Source organism: Elephas maximus, chromosome 2 (assembly GCF_024166365.1).
Source record: "Elephas maximus indicus isolate mEleMax1 chromosome 2, mEleMax1 primary haplotype, whole genome shotgun sequence".
NCBI lineage: Eukaryota > Metazoa > Chordata > Mammalia > Proboscidea > Elephantidae > Elephas > Elephas maximus.
The window spans coordinates 7,291,533-7,315,412 of NC_064820.1; the positions used below are offsets into that span (position 1 = coordinate 7,291,533).

Below are 23,880 nucleotides of genomic sequence, written 5' to 3' on the forward strand. Positions count from 1 at the left end.
TGTAACAGAGAAACTGGACAGATGGAGAGCAAAGTGACAGGCTCCTCCCTCTCTGCCCCCTATGGACCCTCTGTCTGTTCTCCTATGAACTTCTGTTCTGGCTTCATGGACTTCCTATTTGCCCCCTATAGACCTTCAGTCCACACCCCTATAAACTTCTGTTCCCATGGACTTCCTGTATGGCCCCTGTTGACCTTCTGTATGGTCCCTGTGGAATTCCTATCTGCCCTGCTGTGGATTTTTGGTGTGGCTCCTATGAAATTACTGTCAGCTCCCTGTGAACTTCCTATATTGCCCCCTGAGGATTTCTGGTTCGGCTCCTATGGACTTCCTATGATTCTGTGGAATTCCTGTCTGCTCTTTGTGGATTTCTCTTCTGGCCCCTGTGGGCTTCCTCTCTGGCCAATATGGACTTTCTGTCTTCCCCTTGTATACTTTCTGCTTGCTCCCTCTGTACTTCCTGTTTGTCCTCTGTGTATTTCCTGAATGCCTCTGTGGACTTTCTATGTCTTATTTCCTGTGACATTGGCAATTTGCTCTAGTATCAGCAACTAGGAGTCTTAGTGGTGCAGTGGTTAAGAACTTGGCTGTAAATCAAAAGGTCTGCAGTTCGAATCCACCAGTCACTCCTTGGAAACTCTATGGGGAAATTCTACTCTGTCCTATAGGGTTCCTATGAGTTGGAACTGACTTGACTGCAATGGGTTTGGTTTGGTTTTTAATATCTACTTAGCAATGTTTTGAATTCATTCTCTCTGTTCAAATAATTGGTGTGTTTTCTATCTCCTTACTGTACTTGGATTGAAATAGAGAATAACAAAGTTTAAAAAATAAAGCAGGAAAGAAGATAACAAGTGTTTATGTGTATGTGGTGTTTGGGGTGGGAAATCTTTAATTTTAGATGAGTGGGCAGGGAACTTATGGTGATGGTGGCATTTGAGAAAGGAAAATTGCTACATATATATTACATAGATACAAAGAAGCTATTCTGGTTGAACTTTGGGGAAGGCAGGTAGGGTGGTAGCAGCCTACTTTAAAGAGTTTTTTTTTTTTTTTTCAGTTGGCTACCTTTCTTATACTCTCTTTGGGCTGGACTTTGCCTTGAACAGCCATTCTCTTGAACGTAGGTCCTTCAGAGAGTCCCAGACTTGGATCACTCCCCTGAGACAATGGCCACAGGGATTACCTTTCTCCCTTCCAAATTGATCTCCTTGGTTGGTTTCATGCTGATCTTGACCATGAAGAACATTTTGACAACAGTGGTTGCAGAGAAGAGCAACATTATGACAACCGTTACAGCAAGTTCTCAGCTGACTATGAAGAGTACCCCTCTGAAGGCTGTCCTCTGTGGAAATGGGGGAACCACCCACCTGCTGACATCAGGAACACCAAACACGAGCTAGAAGGGAAGCCTGTCACTCTGTCCTCTCCCTAGAGAGGACACATTTTTGCTTTATTTTTAAAAACTCTGATGCGTATTCCAACATTTAAACACCTCTAATCTATTCCTTTATATTATTAATAAGTAATAGCATCCACTGCGTTATAATAAATGCATCACTGGACTGAGAATCCGAAGACTTGCATCCAAGAACTGTCTAAACTCCCCGTGGCTTTGTAATACTGGTCAAGTCACTCTGCTCCTACAAATATCAGGTTCATTACCTGAAAAATGAGGCAAGTGGAACAAAACCATGGATTATATAATCAAAATTTTCTAATCATCTCATTCTTGTTTATAAAGCCAAAAAACAAAACCTGTTGCCATTGAGTTGATTCCAACTCATAGCGGCCCTGCAAACCACCCAGAGAGCCTGCATGGGGAAACCCTCCAGTGTGCCTGCATGGGAAATCCCCTGGGGTGTCTGCACAGGAACCCCCCCACCGCCTGCACCTGCACTGAGAAACCCCCACTGTGTGCCTGGGAAGCCACCATCTTGCTACCTAATCACATAAAAGTTCTGCCTCCCCGCCATTTGGGGAGTCAGATCTGAGGAACTGCCACCTCCTTGCTCTGCACATTGCAAATAAAGTTACTTTCTTTTTCTCAAAGGCCTGTGTCCAGATTATCGGCAGGTCTGAGCATGCTGGACAAGGGCCCACCTTCCCAGGTTCAATAACAATTTTGGTGACTCAGATGGGATGTTAGAAGCTCATAGAGGCCCTCTGTCTGGAGCCCAGCACCCCCTCTACAACAAGTGGGACCTCTTGTTCAGGAGGACCGGATGAGTCTCCTAACTGTGACTGATATGGTGACCAGCTTGAAGAGCTTTTACTTTGAGAATTAGAAATGAGCTCAGATTTGGATTTCCATTAGGTAAGAGCCCTTGAGATTTCTCTTCTTAAGTGTAAATGCTTGGGGATTTGAAGTAGGTGGGTGTCTGGAGCATTGAAGGTGTGGCTAAGACATCCTCATTAAGAGGGATCAAGGCCCCACTAAGGCATCCTTTTTGGTTGTCCTGCCTCCACTCCCCCTCGCCGATGGCAGAGAATAGGCACCCTAGCTTCTGGTTAACTGTGGTCCTGACCCTGACTCTGGTTCTAGTTCTGGTTCACATTCTCTGAGTGAGAGTGTGAGGGAGATATGGGAAACAAACATATTGTACTGGAGTGTCCCCCTTTTGGCTGCATACTTATAAATTGGTCCTCTTCTAGTTATGAGCCTATGAAGAAGAAACTAATGTTCTTTTGTAGCACTGCCTGACCACAATAGCAGTTGGGGTCTGATGAAAAGTGGCTTGGGAATGGGTCACTGAGCTACTATACCACCTTACAGCTAGATATATTTTGCAAAAGAGGAAAAGTGGGATGAATCCCCCATGCACAGACCTTTATGTCTCTCTGGCAAAATAAAAACCTACAAAAACAGCATAAGCTGCAGGGGAAGGGGCAGGCAGAGATAGGAAACCCCTGGTTCTTCCAGACTCCAGACTCAGACAGCAATCCATATGCTTTCAGCCCTTTGCTTCCACCTGTACACCCTCCTTCTTATCCACCGGGAGGTGTAGGACTAGTTCCTGGCCCAGTGCTGGCCCTTACAGCCCCACTGGCAGCAACACCAGCAGCTCCAGCTGCCTCACCAGGGGCTGCCCCTTTGGCGGAACCCTCCACCACCCCTCCGGGGAATTGCTAGCTGGCCCCTCATGAGTCAGAAACTCTCAGTCCTGTCCCAGGAATAGTCTCCCTAGCACACACCCACAGTGGGGTGTGATTTGGCCAGTGATCCACCCAAGTCTCCTCCGGGCAATTTCTACTGAAATAAATGCTTGCTGGACTGGATCACAATGGCCAGCCTACAAGTAGAAGAACAATCTCCCAGCGTTCAAAGATGACCCAAAATGCACCAAAGCTCCGTCTGCATCTATTTTTGGTACACATTGCCCTAATGGGCTGATTGTCAGTCACTCCTAAATATTCTTTTAACTCCAGAAGAACAGACAGTGGTCTTAGAAAAGGCATGACAAGAGGCTGACAGGCTACAAAATCTCAACCCTCAGAACAATAGTGCTCTAACTAGCTGCCCAAGCTATACCTGCCATTGATCCAAACAGGGCCCAGAATGACTCGCTACGAACAAGGCAGCTGTAATATTACCAAAATTGTCTAATAGTAGGTTTGCAACAAGGGGCCCCCAAACAAAAGAGCCTTAGAAAAGCTCAGGATGTACAGCAAGACCCCAAAGAAATTTCTTCTAGTTTACCTAAAACAGGTGTATGAGGCCTACTGATAATTTACTGTTATAAAGCCTGACAAGTCAGAGAATGCTAGGTAAATAAATATGACTTTCATCAGCCAGAGCTCCTCCAACATCAGGCGAAAACTTCAAAAGTTAGAAGGAGGTTTGGGAATGAATACTTCACAACTTGTTGAGATTGCCTTTAAGGTCTTTAATAATTGAGACCTGGTAGAAGAGAAGTAGGGAAATCAGAAGATGAAACAACAAGCTGCATTTCTGGCAGTGGGCACTTGACTTGGGGGTACCCTGTCACTCAGACAAACCACACGTGGAATAATCTGCAGGATAAGTCCAGTGGGGCCCAAAAGGGTGGTAGCCAAACCAAGCCCCCCAAAAGCTAGGTCCCCAACAGTGCACCTAATGCAAACAAGAAGGTCACTGGATACGGTAGTGCCCCTCATGGCCAGCTCAACCTGAGCTGAAACCTAAGAAAAAACCTATACTACAGCTCCTGCTGCCAGCTGAAGACTCAGACTGAAGGGACCCAGGGGCTCCTCTACAGTTCACTCAACCAATTCCCATCTCCCACGAGGAACCCTGGGTTACAATGACTGTGGGTGGACAACTTACTGAATTTTCCATGGACACGGGTACAACCTACTCAGTTTTAAACACCCTAAAAGGCCTCCTTTCTAAAAGAAACATGACCTTTACTGGGGTATCTGGAAAACTTACTAGTAAACCATTCCTTCAACCTATGGACTGTCAAGTCTGAGGTACAGAATTGACTTATAGCTTCTTTTACGTGCCTGGATGTCCCATTCCCCTTTTGGGGAAAAGTGTATTAACCAAGCTAAATGCTCAAGTCACCTTTTCAGCAGATCATCTCCAAGTAGGAGTGGAACCAGATAAGGCCTGTGCTCTACAGGTGGCCCTTTTGCAGCTGGCTGCCCCTACAGAGTCTCTACTCCTATCCCAGCACCTCCAGGACTGAATCGATCCCAGGTTTGGGCCACCAGAATCCTTGGTAAGGCAAAGATGGTGGCCCTGATCCAGGTAAAGCTTAAACCAAACCACACTGTCCCACATCTCAAGCAGTACCCATTGAAGCAAGAGACTAAACTAGGCTTGCAGCCTCTGATCAAAACCTTCTTGGCACATGGGCTTATTTGTTGCTACAAATCCACTTACAACACCCCTATTCTGTCTGTAGTAAAGCCGGGCACTAAGGAGTATAGATTTGTGCAGGACTATGGGCAGTAAATCAAATAGCAGAGAACATTCACCCAGAGGTACCCAGTCCATACACTCTACTGACAGTCCTCTCAGGGGATTGCACTTGGTTTACAGTTTTGGACTTATAGGGTATATTTAATTGTGTCCCTCTGGGGGAAAAGTCCCAAGAGATATTTGTCTTTGAGTGGGAAAATCCCCTCAGGAACTAGGACTCATGACTGCTGGACTGTTTTACCTCAGGGATTCAAGAATAGTCCCACTCTCTTTGGGGAAGTACTAGCCAGAGACCTCTGGGACTTGCACCTCTAGGAAAGCACAGTCTTCCACTATGTAGATGGCATTCTGATTGCCAGTCCCAGGAAGTAATTCTGACAAAAGTACAGCTACGATACTGAAATTACTGGGAGACCAGGGGTACAAGGTCTCACAGAAAAGGGCTCAGGTCTCTGCCCCTAACGTAAAATACCTAACATTCAAAATATCACAAGGAAAAAAGAGAGCTGTTATCCAACTCAAAACAGGCAATTGCCTAGGTGGCTTCCCCAACCACTAATTGCCAGGGTTCCTTGGAATGGCAAGAATCTAGATCCCTAACTTTGGTATTGTCGCCAAACCCTTATACCAGGCTGCCCAAGGCAGTGATTCAGATCTCTTGGCATGGATGCCAGAATACCAGAGAACTTTTAAAAAATCAAGGACAAGCTGATGTCTGCCCCCACCCTAGGGTTGCCAGACCTGAAGAAACCTTTCATGCTGTACACTCCTGAGAAGCAAAGAGTTGCCCTGGGGGGTGCTTACTAGGGCCATGTAAACCACCTGTTGCATACTTCTCCAAACAACAAGACCCTGTGATCCAGGACTGGCCCACATGCCTTCAGGCAGTCACAGCTACATGTGAACTCTTGATGTGCAGCTGGGAAGTTCACTCTTGGCCATCCTATCCCAGTCCTAACCCCTCACTGTGTGCTTCCCTTGCTTGAACAAAAAGGTGGTCTGTGGCTAAAGGCAGGGAGACGTAGCAAGCACCAGGTTATTCTACTCAACAATCCCTCTGTGATGCTGAAAACTGTCTCCATCCTCAATCCTGCAACCCTGATACCCTCATCAGAGGATGAGAACCTTCAACATGACTGCTTCGAGGTAATTGAAGAGATATTTTCCAGCAGACCTGACTTGTTTCCCTGGCCTTTCACTAACCCTGATTTAGAGCTGTTCACAGATGGAAGTAGCTTTGTGGAACAAGGAGTCTGAGAAGCTAGCTACACTATAGTCACTCTTCATAATACCGAAGAAGCCAAGGCACTTACTCCTGGAACCTCTGCTCAAAAGGCAGAACTTATTGCCTTGTCCCAGACCTCTCATCTTAGCTCTAACCAATGAGCCAACATGTATATAGATCCCAGGTACGCCTTTTTGGTACTTCATGCCCACAGAGCCATTTGGAAAAAAGAGGACTCCTAACTTCAGGTAAAAAGGAAATAAAACATGCAGAGGAAATCTTAGCCCTCTTGGAAGCTGTCGTCCTACTAACAGAAGTGGCAGTCATGCACTTCCCCAGGCACCAGAAGGGAGAGTCTCACATAATTAAAGGAAACCACCTTGTGAATTAGGAGGCCAAACAAGCCACCAAGGCAAAAACCCCTGCCACCTGCCTTCCTCTGATTCCTGATCTCCAACTGCCAATGAAACCACAGTATACTAAGCGTGATACAAGCTGGGCTGATGAGTTGGGTTTCCTAGTAAATGATTTGTGGTTCTTGAAAGATGCATGGCTTTATAATTCTTACAGGCAGGTGTTGCTGCTGGGACACCGGATACACGCAGTGATAAAAGCAACTCACCAGAGTAAACACTTTGGCCAAGATGCTATGTTCCAAAGGCTGATCAAAATGATTAAAGGACCTAATATGCAAAGAACTATTCAGAAACTGGTGTAACAATGTGTCACCTGTGCAAAAAACAGCCCGAAAATAGGTCCGCCACCTTCTATGCTGGGGTTACAAGCCTGTGGAACTGGACCCGGAAAAGACTGGCAAGTAGAGTTCAATTTTATGCCAATAGCTACAGGGGGTTTTAAATATCTCTTAGTGTTTGTAGACACTTTTACCGGATGGGTAAAAGCTTTCCCTTGCTGGATGGAAAAGGCATCAGAGGTAAACAAGGCTCTTTGTAGTGAACTTATTCTTAAATTTAGTTTACCTTATTCAATTCAGAGTGATAATGGAGAAGCATTTATATCCAAAGTTACCTAAGAGGTTTCGGGACATTTAAGAATTCGGTGGAGGCTACACGCCTCCTGGAGACCCCAGTCACCTGGAAAGACAGAAAAGATGAACTACACTTTGAAACAAACATTGGCCAAGCTCTGCCAAGAAACCAATTGCCCTGGATCAAATTGCCACCAATTGTCCTGTTGAGAGGCCAGGTGGCTCCTAGAAGCAGGTGCCTATTGAGCTTCTATGAAATGTTACATGGGAGACCTTTTCTTAAGGCAGTGTGGGGGCTAAGAGCTTCAGATGATCCAAGAACTTAGTGTTTCTGGATATCTCAGGTCACCATATGAAACCTTAAAGGCTATTACCAGTATGCTTCTCATTCTTTGTTCTGTCCCACAGATATCCCTCTTCATCCTTTTGCACCAGGAGACCAGGTCCTTGTAAAAAGTTGGAATGACCACCAACCCACCAGACAGCTCCAGCCCAAGTGGACCAGCCCCTATGAGGTTCTACCAGCCACACATTCCTTGGTGATGATAGCTGGAATAAAGCCTTTGATTCATCACACCAGAGTAAAGCAAGAACCCCTCGATCCAGATGAGCCTTTGAAGACGTCACCTACAAGCACTGGTCATCAGTGTGTGGTCCATTCATGGGACTATAAAGGCAACCAACCTACTGAGCCAGAGTGACAGTGTGAGCCACTACAGGACTTGAAACTACTCCTCAAAAGGATAGATCAGTAACATTCTTTTCTTCTATGTTTTCACCTTTGCAGACTGTAGAAGACTTGGGAGGAACTGTGCCATGTTTCAAAGTACTTGACTTGGCAACATGGACTACAGTGGTCCCCGAAATTGACTCTTTTAACAGGACCAAGTTCATAGATTTTGCATATTACCTTGGAAACCTCAGTACTTAGAGACACCTTTCATCAATGGTTGGACTTGGTGTCTCTGCAGGCTGAGACAGAGGCCACCAAGTTCCACCTTTGGGCTGACCAACTGCTCAACATGGTTAAATACTACTCATCTCTGTAACCACTCAGAAGACTGTGGTTCTGTTTGTGTACCCCAAGGAATCTATTTTGTGTGGTAATTTTACCTCCCCTATTTTTTTTTTTTTTTTTAGCACTCAGTATTGCAGGACCCTTAGCTTACCCATGCCTAAATCCAAAAAAAAAAAAAAAAAAAAGTTTGACACTTGCAGGATAGGAGCTATCACTTTCCCCATGATCCTTGCGACCTCCAATAACCTTACTGACCTTATAAAACCTCTACCTCCCTATATACACAGGTGGCAAAGAACAGTTGCCCATGATACTGAAGAAGGCTGGTATTTAAGGGGAACAGGATATAACACCATCACAGAAACTGGAACAGGATGGTTCATTTTAAGAACCCTAACCTTTTTTTTCACAATTTGTTGCTTTACAGATGTTGTGCTAAACCTCTCCGACACCATCCACCTTCTATCATGAGCCACTGGGAGAGCCATAAAAGCTCAACAACAGTCATTAAACTCTCTGGTCAGAGTAGTACCAGACCACCTCTTAGTTCTAGACTATATTTGAGTTAAGGAGGGAGGAATTTGTGCAGTAGCTGGCACCTCCTGCTGTGCATGGGTCAATACCTTTCATGAGGTTGAGCTAAATTTATAGGTAATTGAACAAGTGGCCAACTGGACCGGACCAAGTCCTGTAACAGAATCCCGAGGAAGAACCTCTTGGTGGGATTGGATTATGTCCTTCTTCCCCAGTTTCATCTGGCTTTGGTCCTTGGTGACTCCTCTAATTTTTATCTGCCTCCTATGTCTGATCCTACCTTGTCTGTTAAAGTGTTTAACCCAATTCATTTCAAAAAAGCTTCAAGATGTGGGAATCTTTTTTTCTCCCGCCCCCACCAGATCCTAAACAACAAACAAAAGACGCTAGGCAATTCCACAGCCTTGGTCCCTAACATAGCCCCATGTCAGCAGGAAGTAGCCAGATAAGTCATTGACCCTCATCCCTTAAGATTAAGGAATTGCTACAATTCAAGGGGGGATTGTAACCTGGCCTCATGGGCTTCCCAGTGCACCTACATGGGGAAACTTCCCAGGATGCCTGATCGGGAAACACCCCTGTCACGCCTTCCCAGGAAACTCCCCCAACACATCTATGTGGGGGAATCCCCTCCAATATGCCTGCAAGGCTGCCATCTTGCTACCTAATCACATAAAAGACTTGCCTCCCCACCATTTGGGGAGTCAGAGCTGAGGAACCTCCTCCTGGATCCTTGCTCTGCACATTGCAAATAGATGTATTTTCTTTTCTCAAAGGCTGGTATCCAGATTATTGGCAGGGCTCAGTGTGCCAGACAAGGACCCACCTACCTGGGTTCAAACAGTAGGACAGAGTAGAGCTGCCCCATAGGGTTTCCAAGGCTGCAAACTTTACAGAAGCAGACCGACACTTTCTTCCATGGAGCAGCTGGTGGGTTTGAACTGCTGGCCTTTCAGTTAGCAGCTAAGTGCTTAACCACTGTGCCATCACGGCTCCTCTATTCTTGTTTATAATTTATATAAACAACATAGAAAACTTGGTGGTCATTTTGAGTATAAAAGATTACCTTACCAAATGTTACTCTGATCTACTTCTCCTGATAAATGTGCTCATTTCTTTCAGTTTCAAATTGCTACTATTAGCTTTAATCTTAATTAGCAGACATTTGTGCAAATGCACAGTAATTTTCAGCTGGCCTCCACAGCATCTTTTCAATTACTTAGTCACTACAAACTTGGACACACTTTATCCAAAAACCATACTGCACTACAATTCCCCCACATGCCTCTCAAGATTGCCACATTTTCATCTAACCATCGCTGAGCTTTTCAGATAGCGACACTTTAAAAAACAAAACCAAAAACTATTATCTCTCCCTGCAATCTCCCCATGTTGATTATTCTTTTCTGCTCTTGTTTTATTTTCCTGATTCAGGCAAGTTTTTCAAAGTTAGTGGACAACTTGGCAGTATTTCAGACAGCTTCCTAGGATTTATAGGGTGCTATAGAAAAATCTTTCAATAACTAGGGTTTCCAGAGAGTCCCTGGAGTTTGTGGCTGGAAATAAAACCTAGTACCATTCAAGTCAGGGTCTTAAGAAAGTCTCTAGCCAAGTGAGGGCATTCCCGAACAGGCCTGAGAGCTGTGGAATTTACAAGTTCTTCAAAATTGTTGAAAAGAACAGAATAATTAGATTTAAGTAGAAGCAACATGAGCCCTATGCATGAAGCCTTAAAAAAGTCACCCTTTGCTCAAGAGGAGATAGAGTTCACAGATATGCCAAGGACAGTTGAAAAATGTGATATCTTTTTTTTTTAATCTAAAGTGCTATGCCAAGTACAGAATTTACACAAAATCCTTTAAGAAAATCTAATCCTGTCATATGCAAAAGAAAACATTTCTAAAGCAACCTCATTCAAAATCACTGACAAATGGGAGATTTTAAAAACACTTTTGTAATATACCTTATTGATTAAATGATTAGTAAGTTATATGTTCCAAAAGAAAATTTAGAATGATGGGTATAAATCATGAAAATAAATCAGATTAAGTTGATTATACACCAATTTTTATATTTATTCGTACTCAGTGTAGAATGTTGAGAAGATGTGTTTTTTTTTTTGTTTGAAATTTTAAAACACTTCAGACACTTATTCACTGAAAAAGAAAAATTGAATTCTTGTTAGTGTGTAACATGAACTTGGTGATACAAAGAAAAATAAAACAAGGTCTCTTGAAAAGGTTACAGTCTGGTATAAAAAAATAAATCCATACATATAGATAGAGCCCTGGTCGTGCAGTGGTTTAAGACTTCAGCTACTAACCAGAAGGTCAGCAGTTTGAGTCCACCAGCCTGTACTTGGAAACCCTATGGGGCAATTCTACTCTGTCCTATAGGGTCACTATGAGTCACAATCAACTCGACGGCAACAGGTTTTATATACAGACAACTATACAATGAAACTACATGTGATTTAATGAAAGTCCTTAATATACTGCAAATGGGGCCACTCAGCTCTGAGCCACCATACATCTGTCAGCTTGTCATACTGTGGTGGCTTGCATGTTGCCGTGATGCTAGAAGCTATGCCACCGGTATTTCAAATACCACCATGGTCACCCATGGTGAACAACTTTCAGAGGAGCTTCCAGACTAATACGGACTAGGAAGAAAGACCTGGCAGTCTACTTCTGAAAAGAATTTGCCAGTGAAACTCTTATGAATAACAGTGAAACATTGTCTGTTATAGTGCCAGAATATGAGTCCCTCAGGTTGGAAGGCACTTAAAATACAACTGGGGAAGAGCTGCCTTCCCAAAGTCAGGTCAACCTTAATAATGTGGGTGGAGCCAAGCTTTTGGGACCTCAGTTTGCTGATGTGTCATGAATCAGAATGAGAAGAACAGCTGCAAATATCCATTAATAATTGGAATGTGGAATATACAAAGTATGACTCTAGGAAAATTAGAAATCACCAAAAATGAAGTAAAATGCATAAACATCAATATCCTAGGCATTAGTGAGCTGAAATGGACTGGTATTGGCCATTTTGAATCAGACAATCATATGGTCTACTATGCTGGGAAAGATAAATTGAAGAGCAGTGGCATTGTACTCATCTTCAAAAAGAATGTTTCAAGATCTATCCTGAAGTACAACGCTGTCAGAGATAGGATAATATCCATACACCTACAAGGAAGACCAGTTAATATGACTACTATTCAAATTTACTCACCAACCTCTAAGTCCAAAGATGAAGAAACTGAAGATTTCTACCAACTTCTGCAGTCTGAAATTGATCAAATATGCAATCGAGATACTTTGATAATTACTGGTAACTGGAATTTGAAAGTTGGAAGAAGAAAGATCAGTAGTTGGAAATTATGATCTTGGTGATCGAAACGATGCCAGAGACCAAATTATAGAATTTTGCAAGACCAACAACTTCTTTATTGCAAATACCTTTTTTCAACAACAGTAACAGAGACTATGCACACAGATCTCACTGCATCGAATGCACAGGAATCGAATCGACTACATCTGTGAAAAGAAATGATGGAAAAGTTCAATACTGTCAGTCAGAACAAGGCCAATGGCCGACTGCAGAGCAGACCATCAACTGCTCATATGCAAGTTCAAGTTGAAGCTGAGAAAAATCAAAACAAGTCCACGAGAGCCAAAACACAACTTTGAGTATATCTAACTTGAATTTATAGGCCATCTGAAGAATAGATTCGACACACTGAACACTAATGACCAAAGACCAGACAAGTTGTGGAATAACATAAAGGACATCATATATGAAAAAAGCAAGAGGTCATTAAAAAGGCAGGAAAGAAAGAAAAGACCAAAATGGATGTCAGAAGAGACTCTGAAAATTGTTCTTGAATGTAGAATAGCTAAAGTGAAGGGAAGAAATGATGAAGTAAAAGAGCTGAACGGAAGATTTCAAAGGGCAGCTGGAGTAGACAGAGTATTATGGTGACGTGGCAAGATCAGGGAAAGGCTTCTTCTCTCTGTTGGCTCTAGGGGAAGATCCTTGTCATGAATTTTCCCTGGTCAAGGAGCTTCTCAGTACTGGGCCCCAGGTCCAAAGGTCGTGTAATTTTCCTGGCTCTTGTTTGTTGATGGTATGAAGTTCCCATGTCCCTCTGCTTGCTTCTCTTTTGTATCTCAAAAGAGATTGATTTAAGATACAACCTAACCTTCTGCCTCATTAATGTAATTGCCTCTAATCTTGCCTCATTAACATAGAGGTAGGATTTATAACACATGGGAAAATCACATGAGATTACAAAATGGTGGACAATCACACACAACTGGGAATCTTGCCCTAGCCAAGTTGACACACACTTTTGGGGGACACAATTCAATCCATAACAACTATGTATTAGTAAGATTCATGGTGAAGGCATACATATTTTGTATCTCAGTGACCACAATATTAAACCATGGTATTTATTATCCAGAGGGGTCTTTTTCTTTTTCACTTCTTCATCTTTCATGTAGTTATATGTTGACAACTTTTGCTGTTAACTCCCATTGAATTTAAAGAAAGCCAGAAAACTCAGGTGTTACCAGCTATATCTATTCATGGGACAGGCTCCAGGGGTATATGTCAGCTGCCACAGGAAGGCCTGGGGGAGCTCTTGAAGACCCAGGGGTACTAATGAGCTTGCATCCCTACTACATTAACACGAAGGGAGAAGAACTTCCCTCATTCTCCTCCAACAAATCCAAGCTTAGGGAGCTCTGCAGGGCATGGCACTCCCTACCTGACAATGGCTTCCATTTCTGGTTTGAGTCTTTGCTGAAGAAAGCCAAAGCTGAGGTACACTCATTTGGTATACTATGTGCAACGATCCTTTTCTTTAGTCAAGGGAGACCTATTTTTCTTGGGAAGTGTGGAAGAAATCAGCCACATCACATTAATGCTTAATAAGTGTGCCAAATAACAGCTGCCCTATCCTGGCAGCTCCTTATTGTATTCATTCTCAAACCAAAAGCTTTTCACAAATAAAAGTAGATGTGAGAGAAACAAAATTCTGCTAGAAGACAGAATTTTAATCTCTTAAAAGTATTTTTACAGGATTTAGCACTTGCATATATTCACTTTTTTGAGGAATTGGTTATGAATAACATTTCAACATCAGATATTTACAGATGGGGGAGTAGAAACTTATGAAATGTCAGGTTTGAATTCTCTCTTTCCAAAGAGGGAAAGAGATTTAAGAAACAGGTAAAAGGCATTTTCTAAAGACGCAAAATAATTGTTCAAAAGCATGTTTGCCAAACTGAACATCTTCAAGACCTTAAAGTGTCTTTACCACACATGTTTATTACCTCAGTATTTGCATAAAGGTCATATTTTACCTTAGAATTCTTGGTGATGGCTTGCTCATCTGTGCCTGAATGAATAATCTGTGGCCAAGAATCTAAGAATCTAATAAGCTAGCGTCCAATAAAAATATAGAAAGTTTTTAACAAAAGCAAAAGGCAAACCATTAGAATTTCATCTTGGATTTACCTTGGGCCTAAGGGTTGCAGACGGATTCTCAACTTGGCCAGATGCTCCCCCTTCTAATGTCTCAATCAGGTATTAGGAAAATGGTAAATGGACCAATAGATTATTACTCCAATGGACTGGCCTCTCCCTGCCATGGGGACATCATTCCATTGGGATTTCATCACTGCCCTAATATGTAGGCATGCTATCATTATCTGGATGACAGAAGTAATGTACTCAACGTCTTTCCAGAATTTGATCAAATAATCAACATGGTCAGTTAGCTGAATACAACTGTATTTTTCAAAATGAAGGCATTTATAGAGATTCAATAACGCACCAGTAAGTCAGAGTAATCCTAAAGAAGTTAGTGTGTTCGAAATTTGCCAAGAGTTTTGATGTACAGTTTTCAAACTAAAGAGCTCAACCACAATTATTCTAGACAAAAATAAACAACAAAAAATGGGGTGTTATGTACACTATTTTCAAATAAGCCAAAAGAGGCAGCACAATGTATTTAAAAAAGTATTATCTGGCAATTTCTTTTTGCTTTTACAGATCAAAGAAATGTATATTGCAGTAATAGGATATTCTCAAATGTTTCAAGGGAAATCCCCCCTTCACAAATGACTATTCACTAGTCTCTAAAGACCTGAAATTGAGCCTTCACCACAGGAGATGAGAGCAGTACTCACCAAACCTTTGCAGGTTGAGAGAGCCACTGAGGAGTTTTTGTGGGATCGCAAGGAGCCTTGATAAAAACAGAAATCCTCCGGAGGGATCATCTGCACTGATTTCGTGCCTCCCTTTCCCAGTGTCTGTACAATAAATCCAGGAGCCACTAGGTTGCTGGACGTTTTCAGATCCATGTGGAAGTCGTGCCCGAATCCTCTTAGCCTAAGGTGAAGGGAATCAACTCCTAACTGGGACACTGCTCTCTTCCTCCGCTGATGGTGTGTGATTTCATGGGATATGTAATCATCATTGTGGTCAACCTCGTAGGCAGAGACAAGGTCGTATTCTGAAAGCAAAAGCAGAGAGCAGCTGAGTCATTTCAGAATTCTGAAAAGAATCAGAAGCTTTTATAATAGAATTTATTACCAGATGCAGTGGGTCGAATGGTGACACCCTTCCTCAAAGAGTTGTCCACCCAGAACCTCATAATATGATCTTATTTGGAATAAGGGTCTCTGCAGATGTAACTAAGGCAAAGATCTTGAGATGAATCACCTCGGATTAGAGTGGTCCCTAAATCCATTGATGGTGCCCTTGTGAGACAGGAAATAAGAGACAGACAGAGACACACAGAGAAGAAAATGTGAAGGTTTGTATGATGCATCCACAAGCCAAGGAATGCCAAAGATTGCCAGACGCTCACCACAAGCTAAGGGGGAGGCATGGAACAGATTCTACCTCAGGGCCTCCAGAAAGAACCAACCCTGCCGATTCCTTGATTTTGGACTTCTAGACTCCTGAAACATGAGAGAATAAATTTCTGTTGTTTTAAGCCACCCCGTTTGTGGTAATTTTTCATGGCAGCCCTAGGAAACTCATATACCCAATGACACTTTTACTCAGTCAAAAATGATGGAGAAAAATTCAGCATATACTCATTTTCAAGTTCAAACTGTAGAATAAAAAAATTAGACTTAAAAAGGCAAAATCTTACAAGTAAACTTCAGGTAAATCACAGTTTTCCCTATAAGGTGTTATTACCAATACATTAAATTTTATGGTATGTAAAAGGAAAAAAATGATTAAAAAATAAATAGAATTGGGATCATATTTCATAAATTTTACTTACAGAGATTTAGTAATTATCATATAAAATAATTTTGTATAGTGCTAAGACATTCCTTTGGGGCCCCAGTGGCACAGTGGTTAAGAGCTCGGCTGCTAACCAAAGGGTTGGCAGTTCAAATCCACCAGCTGCTCCTTGGAAACCCTGGTCACTATGAGTCGGAATCAACTGAATGGCAATGGGTTTGGTTTTTGGTTTGAAGGCATTTCTTTAGTCATATTCTTTCAATTTTTTACAAATATTTTAATTGAGCTGGATAAGAAATTTTAGCTTGAAAATAATCAGTAATTTCTCAGAAAACAATTTAGAAGAAAAATATGCTGGCCATTCTTTTTTTTTTTTTTAATAATTTTTATTGTGTTTTAAGTGAAAGTTTACAAATCAAGTCAGCCTCTCACACAAAAACCCATATACACCTTGCTACACACTCCCAATTACTCTCCCCCTAATGAGACAGCCCACTCTCTCCCTCCACTCTCTCTTTTCATGTCCATTTCACCAGCTTCTAACCCCCTCCACGCTCTCATCTCCCCTGCAGGCAGGAGATGCCAACATAGTCTCAAGTGTCCACCTGATCCAAGATGCTCACTCCTCACCAGCATCCTTCTCCACCCCATTGTCCAGTCCAATCCATGTCTGAAGAGTTGGCTTCAGGAATGGTTCCTGTCCTGGGCAACAGAAGGTCTGGGGGCCATGAACATTGGGGTCCTTCTAGTCTCAGTCAGACCACTAAGTCTGGTCTTTTGAGAATTTGGGGTCTGTATCCCACTGCTCTCCTGCTCCCTCAGGGGTTCTCTGTTGTGTTCCCTGTCAGGGCAGTCATCAGTTGTAGCCAGGCACCATCTAGTTCTTCTGGTTTCAGGATGATGTAGTCGCTGGTTCATGTTGCCCTTTCTGTCTCTTGGGCTCGCAATCACCTTGTGTCCTTGGTGTTCTTCATTCTCCTTTGATCCAGGTGGGTTGAGACCAATTGATGCATCTTAGATGGCTGCTTGCTAGCGTTTAAGACCCCAGACGCCACTCTTCAAAGTGGGATGCAGAATGTGTTCTTAATAGATTTTATTATGCCAGTTGACTTAGATGTCCCCTGAAACCATGGTCCCCAGACCCCTGCCCCTGCCGTGCTGGCCTTTGAAGCATTCAGTTTATTCAGGAAACTTCTTTGCTTTTGGTTTAGTCCGATTGTGCTGACCTCCCCTGTATTGTGTGCTGTCTTTCCCTTCACCTAAAGTAGTTCTTATCTACTATCTAATTAGTGAATGCCCCTCTCCCACCCCCCCTCCCTCCCCCCTCCCATAACCACAAAAGAATGTTTTCTTCTCAGTTTAAACTATTTCTCAAGTTCTTATAATGGTGGTCTTATACAAAATTTTTCCTTTTGCAACTGACTAATTTCACTCAGCATAACGCCTTCCAGGTTCCTCTATGTTATGAAATGTTTCACAGATTCCTCACTGTTCTTTATGGATGTGCAGTATTCCATTGTGTGAATATACCATAATTTATTTATCCATTCGTCTGCTGATGGGCACCTTGGTTGCTTCCATGTTTTTGCTATTGTAAACAGTGCTGCAATAAACATGGGTATGCATATATCTGTTCGGGTAAAGGCTCTTATTTCTCTAGGATATATTCCAAGGAGTGGGATTGCTGGATCGTATGGTAGTTCTATGTCTAGCTTTTTAAGGAAGCGCCAAATCAATTTCCAAATGGTTGTACCATTTTACATTCCCACCAGCAGTGTAGAAGTGTTCCAATCTCTCCATAGCCTCTCCAACATTTATAATTTTGTGTTTTTTGGATTAATGTGCTGGCCATTCTTTGATGCATTTTCTTTTGTAGTTAATGTATATTTTTTAACATACAAGAGAAGAGGCAAAATACACACATGTCCCAGGTTTCCCAGACGGTCACACTGGAAATGCTGACGTGATGCACTTGATCCCACTCAAAACTGACTCCTGATTGGGCTGGATACTTGATTCTTGGTCAGATTTCAACCTGACTGTCTTTCAAAGGCCTGTATCACACTCTGTACAGCTTCATCTTGTGACTTACAAAATGGTTTCTAAAGCTGCTGTAACAAAGTGCTACCAACTGGGTAACTTAAAATGATGGAAATTTATTGTCTCACGTTTCTGGAGGCCAGAAGTGCAAATTTAGGGTGTTAGCTGGGCCATGCTCCCTCCAAAGTCTCTAGGAGAATATCCTTTCTTAACTGTTTAGCTTCTCCCAGTCTCAGGCCTTCTTGGCTTGCATTCTCTGTGTCTCTTTTCCTCTTTTATAGACCATTGCTCCAATTGGATTAGGACCCATCCTACTACTGTATGACCTCAAGTTAGTCTAATTGATAACACCTTCAAAGCCTCTATTTCCAAACAAGTTCATGTTCATAGGTACCCGGGGTTAGGACTTCCACCTGTCTTTTTGGGGGACATGATTCAATCCACAACAGTATGCTACCCTAAAACATATTCAAATAAATTAGTTCTTCTTTAAAAGAGCAAAAGCAAAAGGAAACCCCAAAGAACTATATGGTTTTAGGGCACCCACACAATTCTGCAGGTTTCTATCACAACAATCTCGGGGTAACACAGGCTTGATAACTATGGTCAAGAGAATGTATGAGAAAGCTCGCAAGACAGACTGTGATCATGAGCACAGGTTATAGAGATAGGCTGGAAGGCAAGGTTAGCACTGAGACGCTATGACCCTGTAGATGTTCTGAACCATTCTGAGTTGGAAAACATCCTGCATTCAGTGTACATTTGAATCATTTCCCTCTTTGTTGGAAGTGTAGAGAGAACCTTTATAGTTACATCAATATCCTGGGCAGTGACCCTTGGCTACCTTTCTCTAAATATTGTAGTTTTTTCCAAAGAGGTTTCTGCCTTCTAGAAAATTAGCATTGACTTTTCATTGTTACACCTAAGATTTGTTCACTCATTATCACCATCAAAAGTATCATCTCTGAGTTTCTCATCCAAGGTTCTGGGAAGGGATGCCCCTGAGTGGCATCACTCTTAGATCCAGGCAAGAGAGAGCTCTGGGCATGACAGAACATGGACAGGACATAACTCAGACAGGACAAAACAGAGACAGAAGGGGTGGATAGGATTCTGGGAGTCAGCTCTTGCTACACTGCCATTCCCTAAACTTAGATCTTTATGCCTTAGAAAGGTCTGTTTGTCAAGGCCAGGGCTTGCAATATACTTTATTTAACTCGATTATATGTTAGCTTGATTTATACCTTTTAAATATTTAAACATGTGGTATGAGACCTCCAAAGGCCCCTGGGTGATACAAATGGCTTGCACTTGACTACTAACCTAAAAGTTGATGGGTTAAATCCATCCAGCAGTTTTGTAGAAGAAAGATCTGGTGAGCTGTAAAGACTACAGCAAGAAAACTCTATGGGACAGTTCTACCCTGTAATACATAAGGTCACCATGAGTCGGAACTGACTCGACAGCAACAGGGTAGGTTTTCCAGTTTTGGGTGGGACCTCCAATTTTACTTATCACTGGGCCTGCACATGTAAGAGACAGCCTGTTTCCAACTCTGCCATTTTTCTAAACACCAGAAAATAACAACAGTTCACAGTAATGTCAGGTTGCAAGTTCCATGTTTCCTCTGAGATGTTTGTGAAAAAGATGCCAAGACCAAAGACCAAAAAGGACTCAAGAGATCTGGCACTGCAGTGAGGCAGTCACTCACAATGAGATTTTCTCATGAAATCTCTCCTGTAATGAAATAACGTATTTGCAAAAACCCCAATTCTAATATCCTCATGTGGTTCTAACTTTCCAAAGATATATGTATTTTCCTTTTTGATTTCCAACCAATTCACTTAGGAGAAAGTTCTGTTGGATGCATAGTGACTGGGGCCATTTTCTGATTTAGCCTCAGTTGAACAAGCTTCTTTAAGTTAAAACAAAAAGTTGCACAGCTGATTGTTGCAATTATTGTCAATAAGTTGTACACCTGTAAAAAGTTGAATTGGCAAAAGTGTGATAGATACATTTACAACAATGGAAAAAAAAATGCGGTAGCTAGTGAGGCTGCTTATATACAACCAAATGCAAATAAACGAAGACCAGATGAGTTGTGGAATGGCAGCAAGGACATCATACGTGAAGAAAGAGAAGGGTAATTAAAAAGACAGAAAGAAAGAAAAGACCAAAATGGATGTCCAAAGAGACTCTGAAACTTGCTTTTCAAGAGAATGGAAGAAATGATGAAGTAAAAGAGTTGAACGGAAGATTTCAAAAGGCAGCTCATGAACACAAACTAAAGTATTATAATGAAATGTGTAAAGACCGGGAGCTGGAAAAAGAAAAGGGAAGAACATGCTCGGCATTTTTCAAACTGAAAGACCTGAAGAAAAAATTCAAGCCTCGAGTTGCCATAGTGAAAGATTCTATGGGCAAATTATTGAACGACACAGGGAACATCAAAAAAGATCCAAGGAAGACATAGAATCACTGTATCAAAAACAATTGGTCAACACTCAGCCATTTCAGGAAGTAGCATACGATCAAGAACAAACGGCAATGAAGGAAGACCAAGGTGCACATAAGGCACTGGCAGAGGACAAGCATCCAGAAATTGATGAAATACCAATTGAGATGTTTCAAAAAACTGATGCAAGGCTGGAAGTGCTCACTCATCTATGGCAAGAAATTTGGAAGACAATTAACTACCTGGCCAACTGACTAGAAGAGATCCATATTTGTGCCCATTCCAGAGAAAGGTAGTCAATCCAATGGAATTTGGAAATTATTGAACAATATCATTAATATCACACGCAAGTAAAATTCTGCTGAAGATAACTCAAGAACAGTTGTAGCAGTACATCCACATGGAATTGCCAGAAATTCAAGCTGGATTCAGAAGAGGATGTGAAATGAGGGAAATCATTGCTGATTTCAGATGGTTCTTGGCTGAAAGCAACAATACCAGAAAGATGTTTGTTGTTTTTGTTGGGTGCCCTTGAGTTGGTTCTGACTTATAGAGACCATACGTGTAACAGAAGGAAACTGCCTGGTCCTGCACCATCCTCATAGTCATGGCTATGCTTGATACCATCATTGCAGCCACTGCATTTTACTGACTATGCAAAGGCATTAGACTGTGTGGATAACAAATTATGGATAACATTGCCAGGAATAGCAATTCCAGAACACTTAACTATGCTCATCTGGAACGTGTGCATAGACCAAGAGGCAGCCATTCAAACGCAATAAGGAGATACTCCATGGTTGAAAATCAGGAGAGGTGTGTATCAGGATTGTATCATTTCACCATACTCATTCAATCTGTATGCTAAGCAGATACTTGGAGAAGGTGGACTACGTGAAGAACACAGCACCAGGACTGCAGGAAGACTTTTTTAACAAACTTTGATATGCAGATGACACAACCTTCCTTGCTGAGTGAAGGGAACTTGCGGCGTTTACTGGTGAAGATCAAAGACTACAGCCTTTAGTAATGTAAGAAAACAAAAATGTAAAGAAAACAAAAATCCCCACTACTGTACTAATAAGCAACATCATGTTAAATGGAGAAAATGTTGAAGTTGTCAAGGATTTCATTTTACTTGGGTCCATAATCAATGCCCATGGAAGCAGCAGTCCATAAATCAACTGATACAGTGCCTTGGTTAAGTCTGCTGCAGAAGACTTTGTTAAAGCATAGAGGGTCAGCAACAAAGAGGAAGACCCTCCACAAGGTGGATTGACACGGTGGCTGCAACAACGGGCTCAAGCATAACAACAAATGTGAGGATGGCGCGGGTCCAGGCAGTGTTTTGTTCTGTTGTAAGTAGGGTCCCTATGAGTTGGAACCGACTCGACAGCACCTAACAACAACAAAAGTGTTAAAAAGGAAAGATGTCACTTTGAGAACTAAAATGTGCCTGACCCAAGCCATGGTAACTTCAATTGCCTCAGATGCACGTGAAAGCTGGATAATGAATAAGGAAGACCAAAGAAGAATTGATGGTTTTGAATTATGGTGTAGGCAAAGAATATAGAATATACCATGGACTGCCAGAAGAAGGAACAAGCCTGTTTTGGATGAAGTATAACCAGAATGTTCCTCAGAGGAGAGCAAATACTTTGGACATGTTATCAGGAGGAACCAGTCCCTGGAGAAAGACATCATACAAAAAAGGACACCGTCAATGAGATGAATTGACACAATGGCTGCAACAATGGGCTCAAACAGAGCAATGATTGTGAGAATAGCAAAGGACTGGGCAAAGTTAGACCCACCGAGGAGTGCTGAATCTTCCTTGTACCAGCTTCAGAGAGCTGATTTTACCCATCACTTTCTAAATCTGTGTCAGTGACATCAAGTTAGTACCTTGCAGTTGGCCACAGTGGGAGTACTTACACCCTGGGAATTTGCTGTCTTTACTAATCAGAGCTCCAAACCTCTCCTACCTTGCTGCAAGAGCCTGTTGTTAAACACGAACAAGAACACTGCTGTACCCACCTGAAATAGATTGACCTTTCTCATGTTATGTAAAGGTCTGAATATAAAGCACTACAAACTTCAAACACACACACACACAGTCACCATCTTTACTATACTCAATGCAACAAGATTCTAAAGAACTTATAAACCTGATAGTTAATTTACTCTGGAATTAACAAATCTTTGATATGTATTTGCTCTTACAGGAGCCACTATTTTATTACAAAAGTAAATATGTAGGAAAAAAGGTTCAAGTGTCTTGTTAGAGAATAGAGAAAGGCAATGCTGAATAAGCAAATGAATTAGTATTCTTAATGTCAGAAAATAGAATTTCTTCCAATTTAGTTATCTACTACTGCCTCCAAGACTATACGAAGTTCCCTTTTCTATGACATAGTTACAACACAGACTCAGCAAAATTTACAGTAATAGTTTGAATCAGGTGTTACTTTATACAAACTTTATGGCTAAAATATTTATTTCAAAGCCAACTTGCATAATGGATACCTAGATGTCCATAAGTTATCTGACCCCAGTGTCACACAAAGTACATTCTAGCTCTAGTCTTCTAGGTCTAAGGAGGTAACACTGTTGAACAAAAACAGCCTTTTCTCTGGTGTTATGAAGGTGTTCCACTCTCTTAATTTTACCTCTTATAATTAAAGAGCTAAAGTGCATGGTGGGTGGTGGATGCGGGCATGGTGTGTCCACTAAATGAGAACTCCACTGATGATGGGCTAATACTTTCAGCTTCAGGTTCTGACCAAGCAAGGTAGATGGTTGTCATGGAAACGCTGGGTTCCAGACAGCAGTGGATAACAGGTGATAAGAGCTCCAAGGCTTCAGAGCTCCCTCCCCTCACCTCCAGCAGCTTGCTCATAAGGGGGTATCTAAGCGCATGTATGTTTATGGGTGGAAAACCACACTCAGACAGGATGCCTTAGCTTTTCTTCCTGGGAATAGTTTCCTGTGTATAATTTATGTATCTTAAAAATAATTTATAAATGCTGCAAAGTACTCTGAAAATCTCGAGTCCCTCTGCAATTTTCATGACTTTTAAGGAACTAGAATTATTACAAAGAACTTAAAAAAGAAAAGGTGATGGGGGAGATCTTAGTTATCTAGTGCTGCTATAACAATAATGCCACAAGTGGGTAGCTTTAACAAACAAAATTTATTTTCTCACAGTTTGTTGTTGTCAGGTGCTGTCTAGTCGGTTCTGACTCATAGTGATCCTACAGACAACAGAACGAAACACTGCCCTGTCCTGTGCCATCCTTACAATTGTTATGTTAGAGCCCCCTGTCTGTGTCAATCCATCTTATTGAGGGTCTTCCTCTTTTTTGCTGACCCTCTGTTCCACCAAGCGTGATGTCCTTCTCCCGGGACAGGTCACTCCTGATAACATGTCCAAAGTATGTGG

General features: G+C 42.0%; 1 protein-coding gene across 1 annotated transcript in view; it reads right to left on the reverse strand.

Annotated features, from left to right (window-relative positions):
- The window catches only part of ADAMTS16 (ADAM metallopeptidase with thrombospondin type 1 motif 16), a 290,702-nt gene that overhangs the window by 263,931 nt on the left and 2,891 nt on the right, over window positions 1–23,880 (reverse strand). Inside the window, exon 3 of the mRNA XM_049858762.1 lies at window positions 14,872–15,197. Coding sequence (XP_049714719.1) covers window positions 14,872–15,197 — 326 coding nt within the window. The remainder of the gene's footprint in view (window positions 1–14,871; window positions 15,198–23,880) is intronic.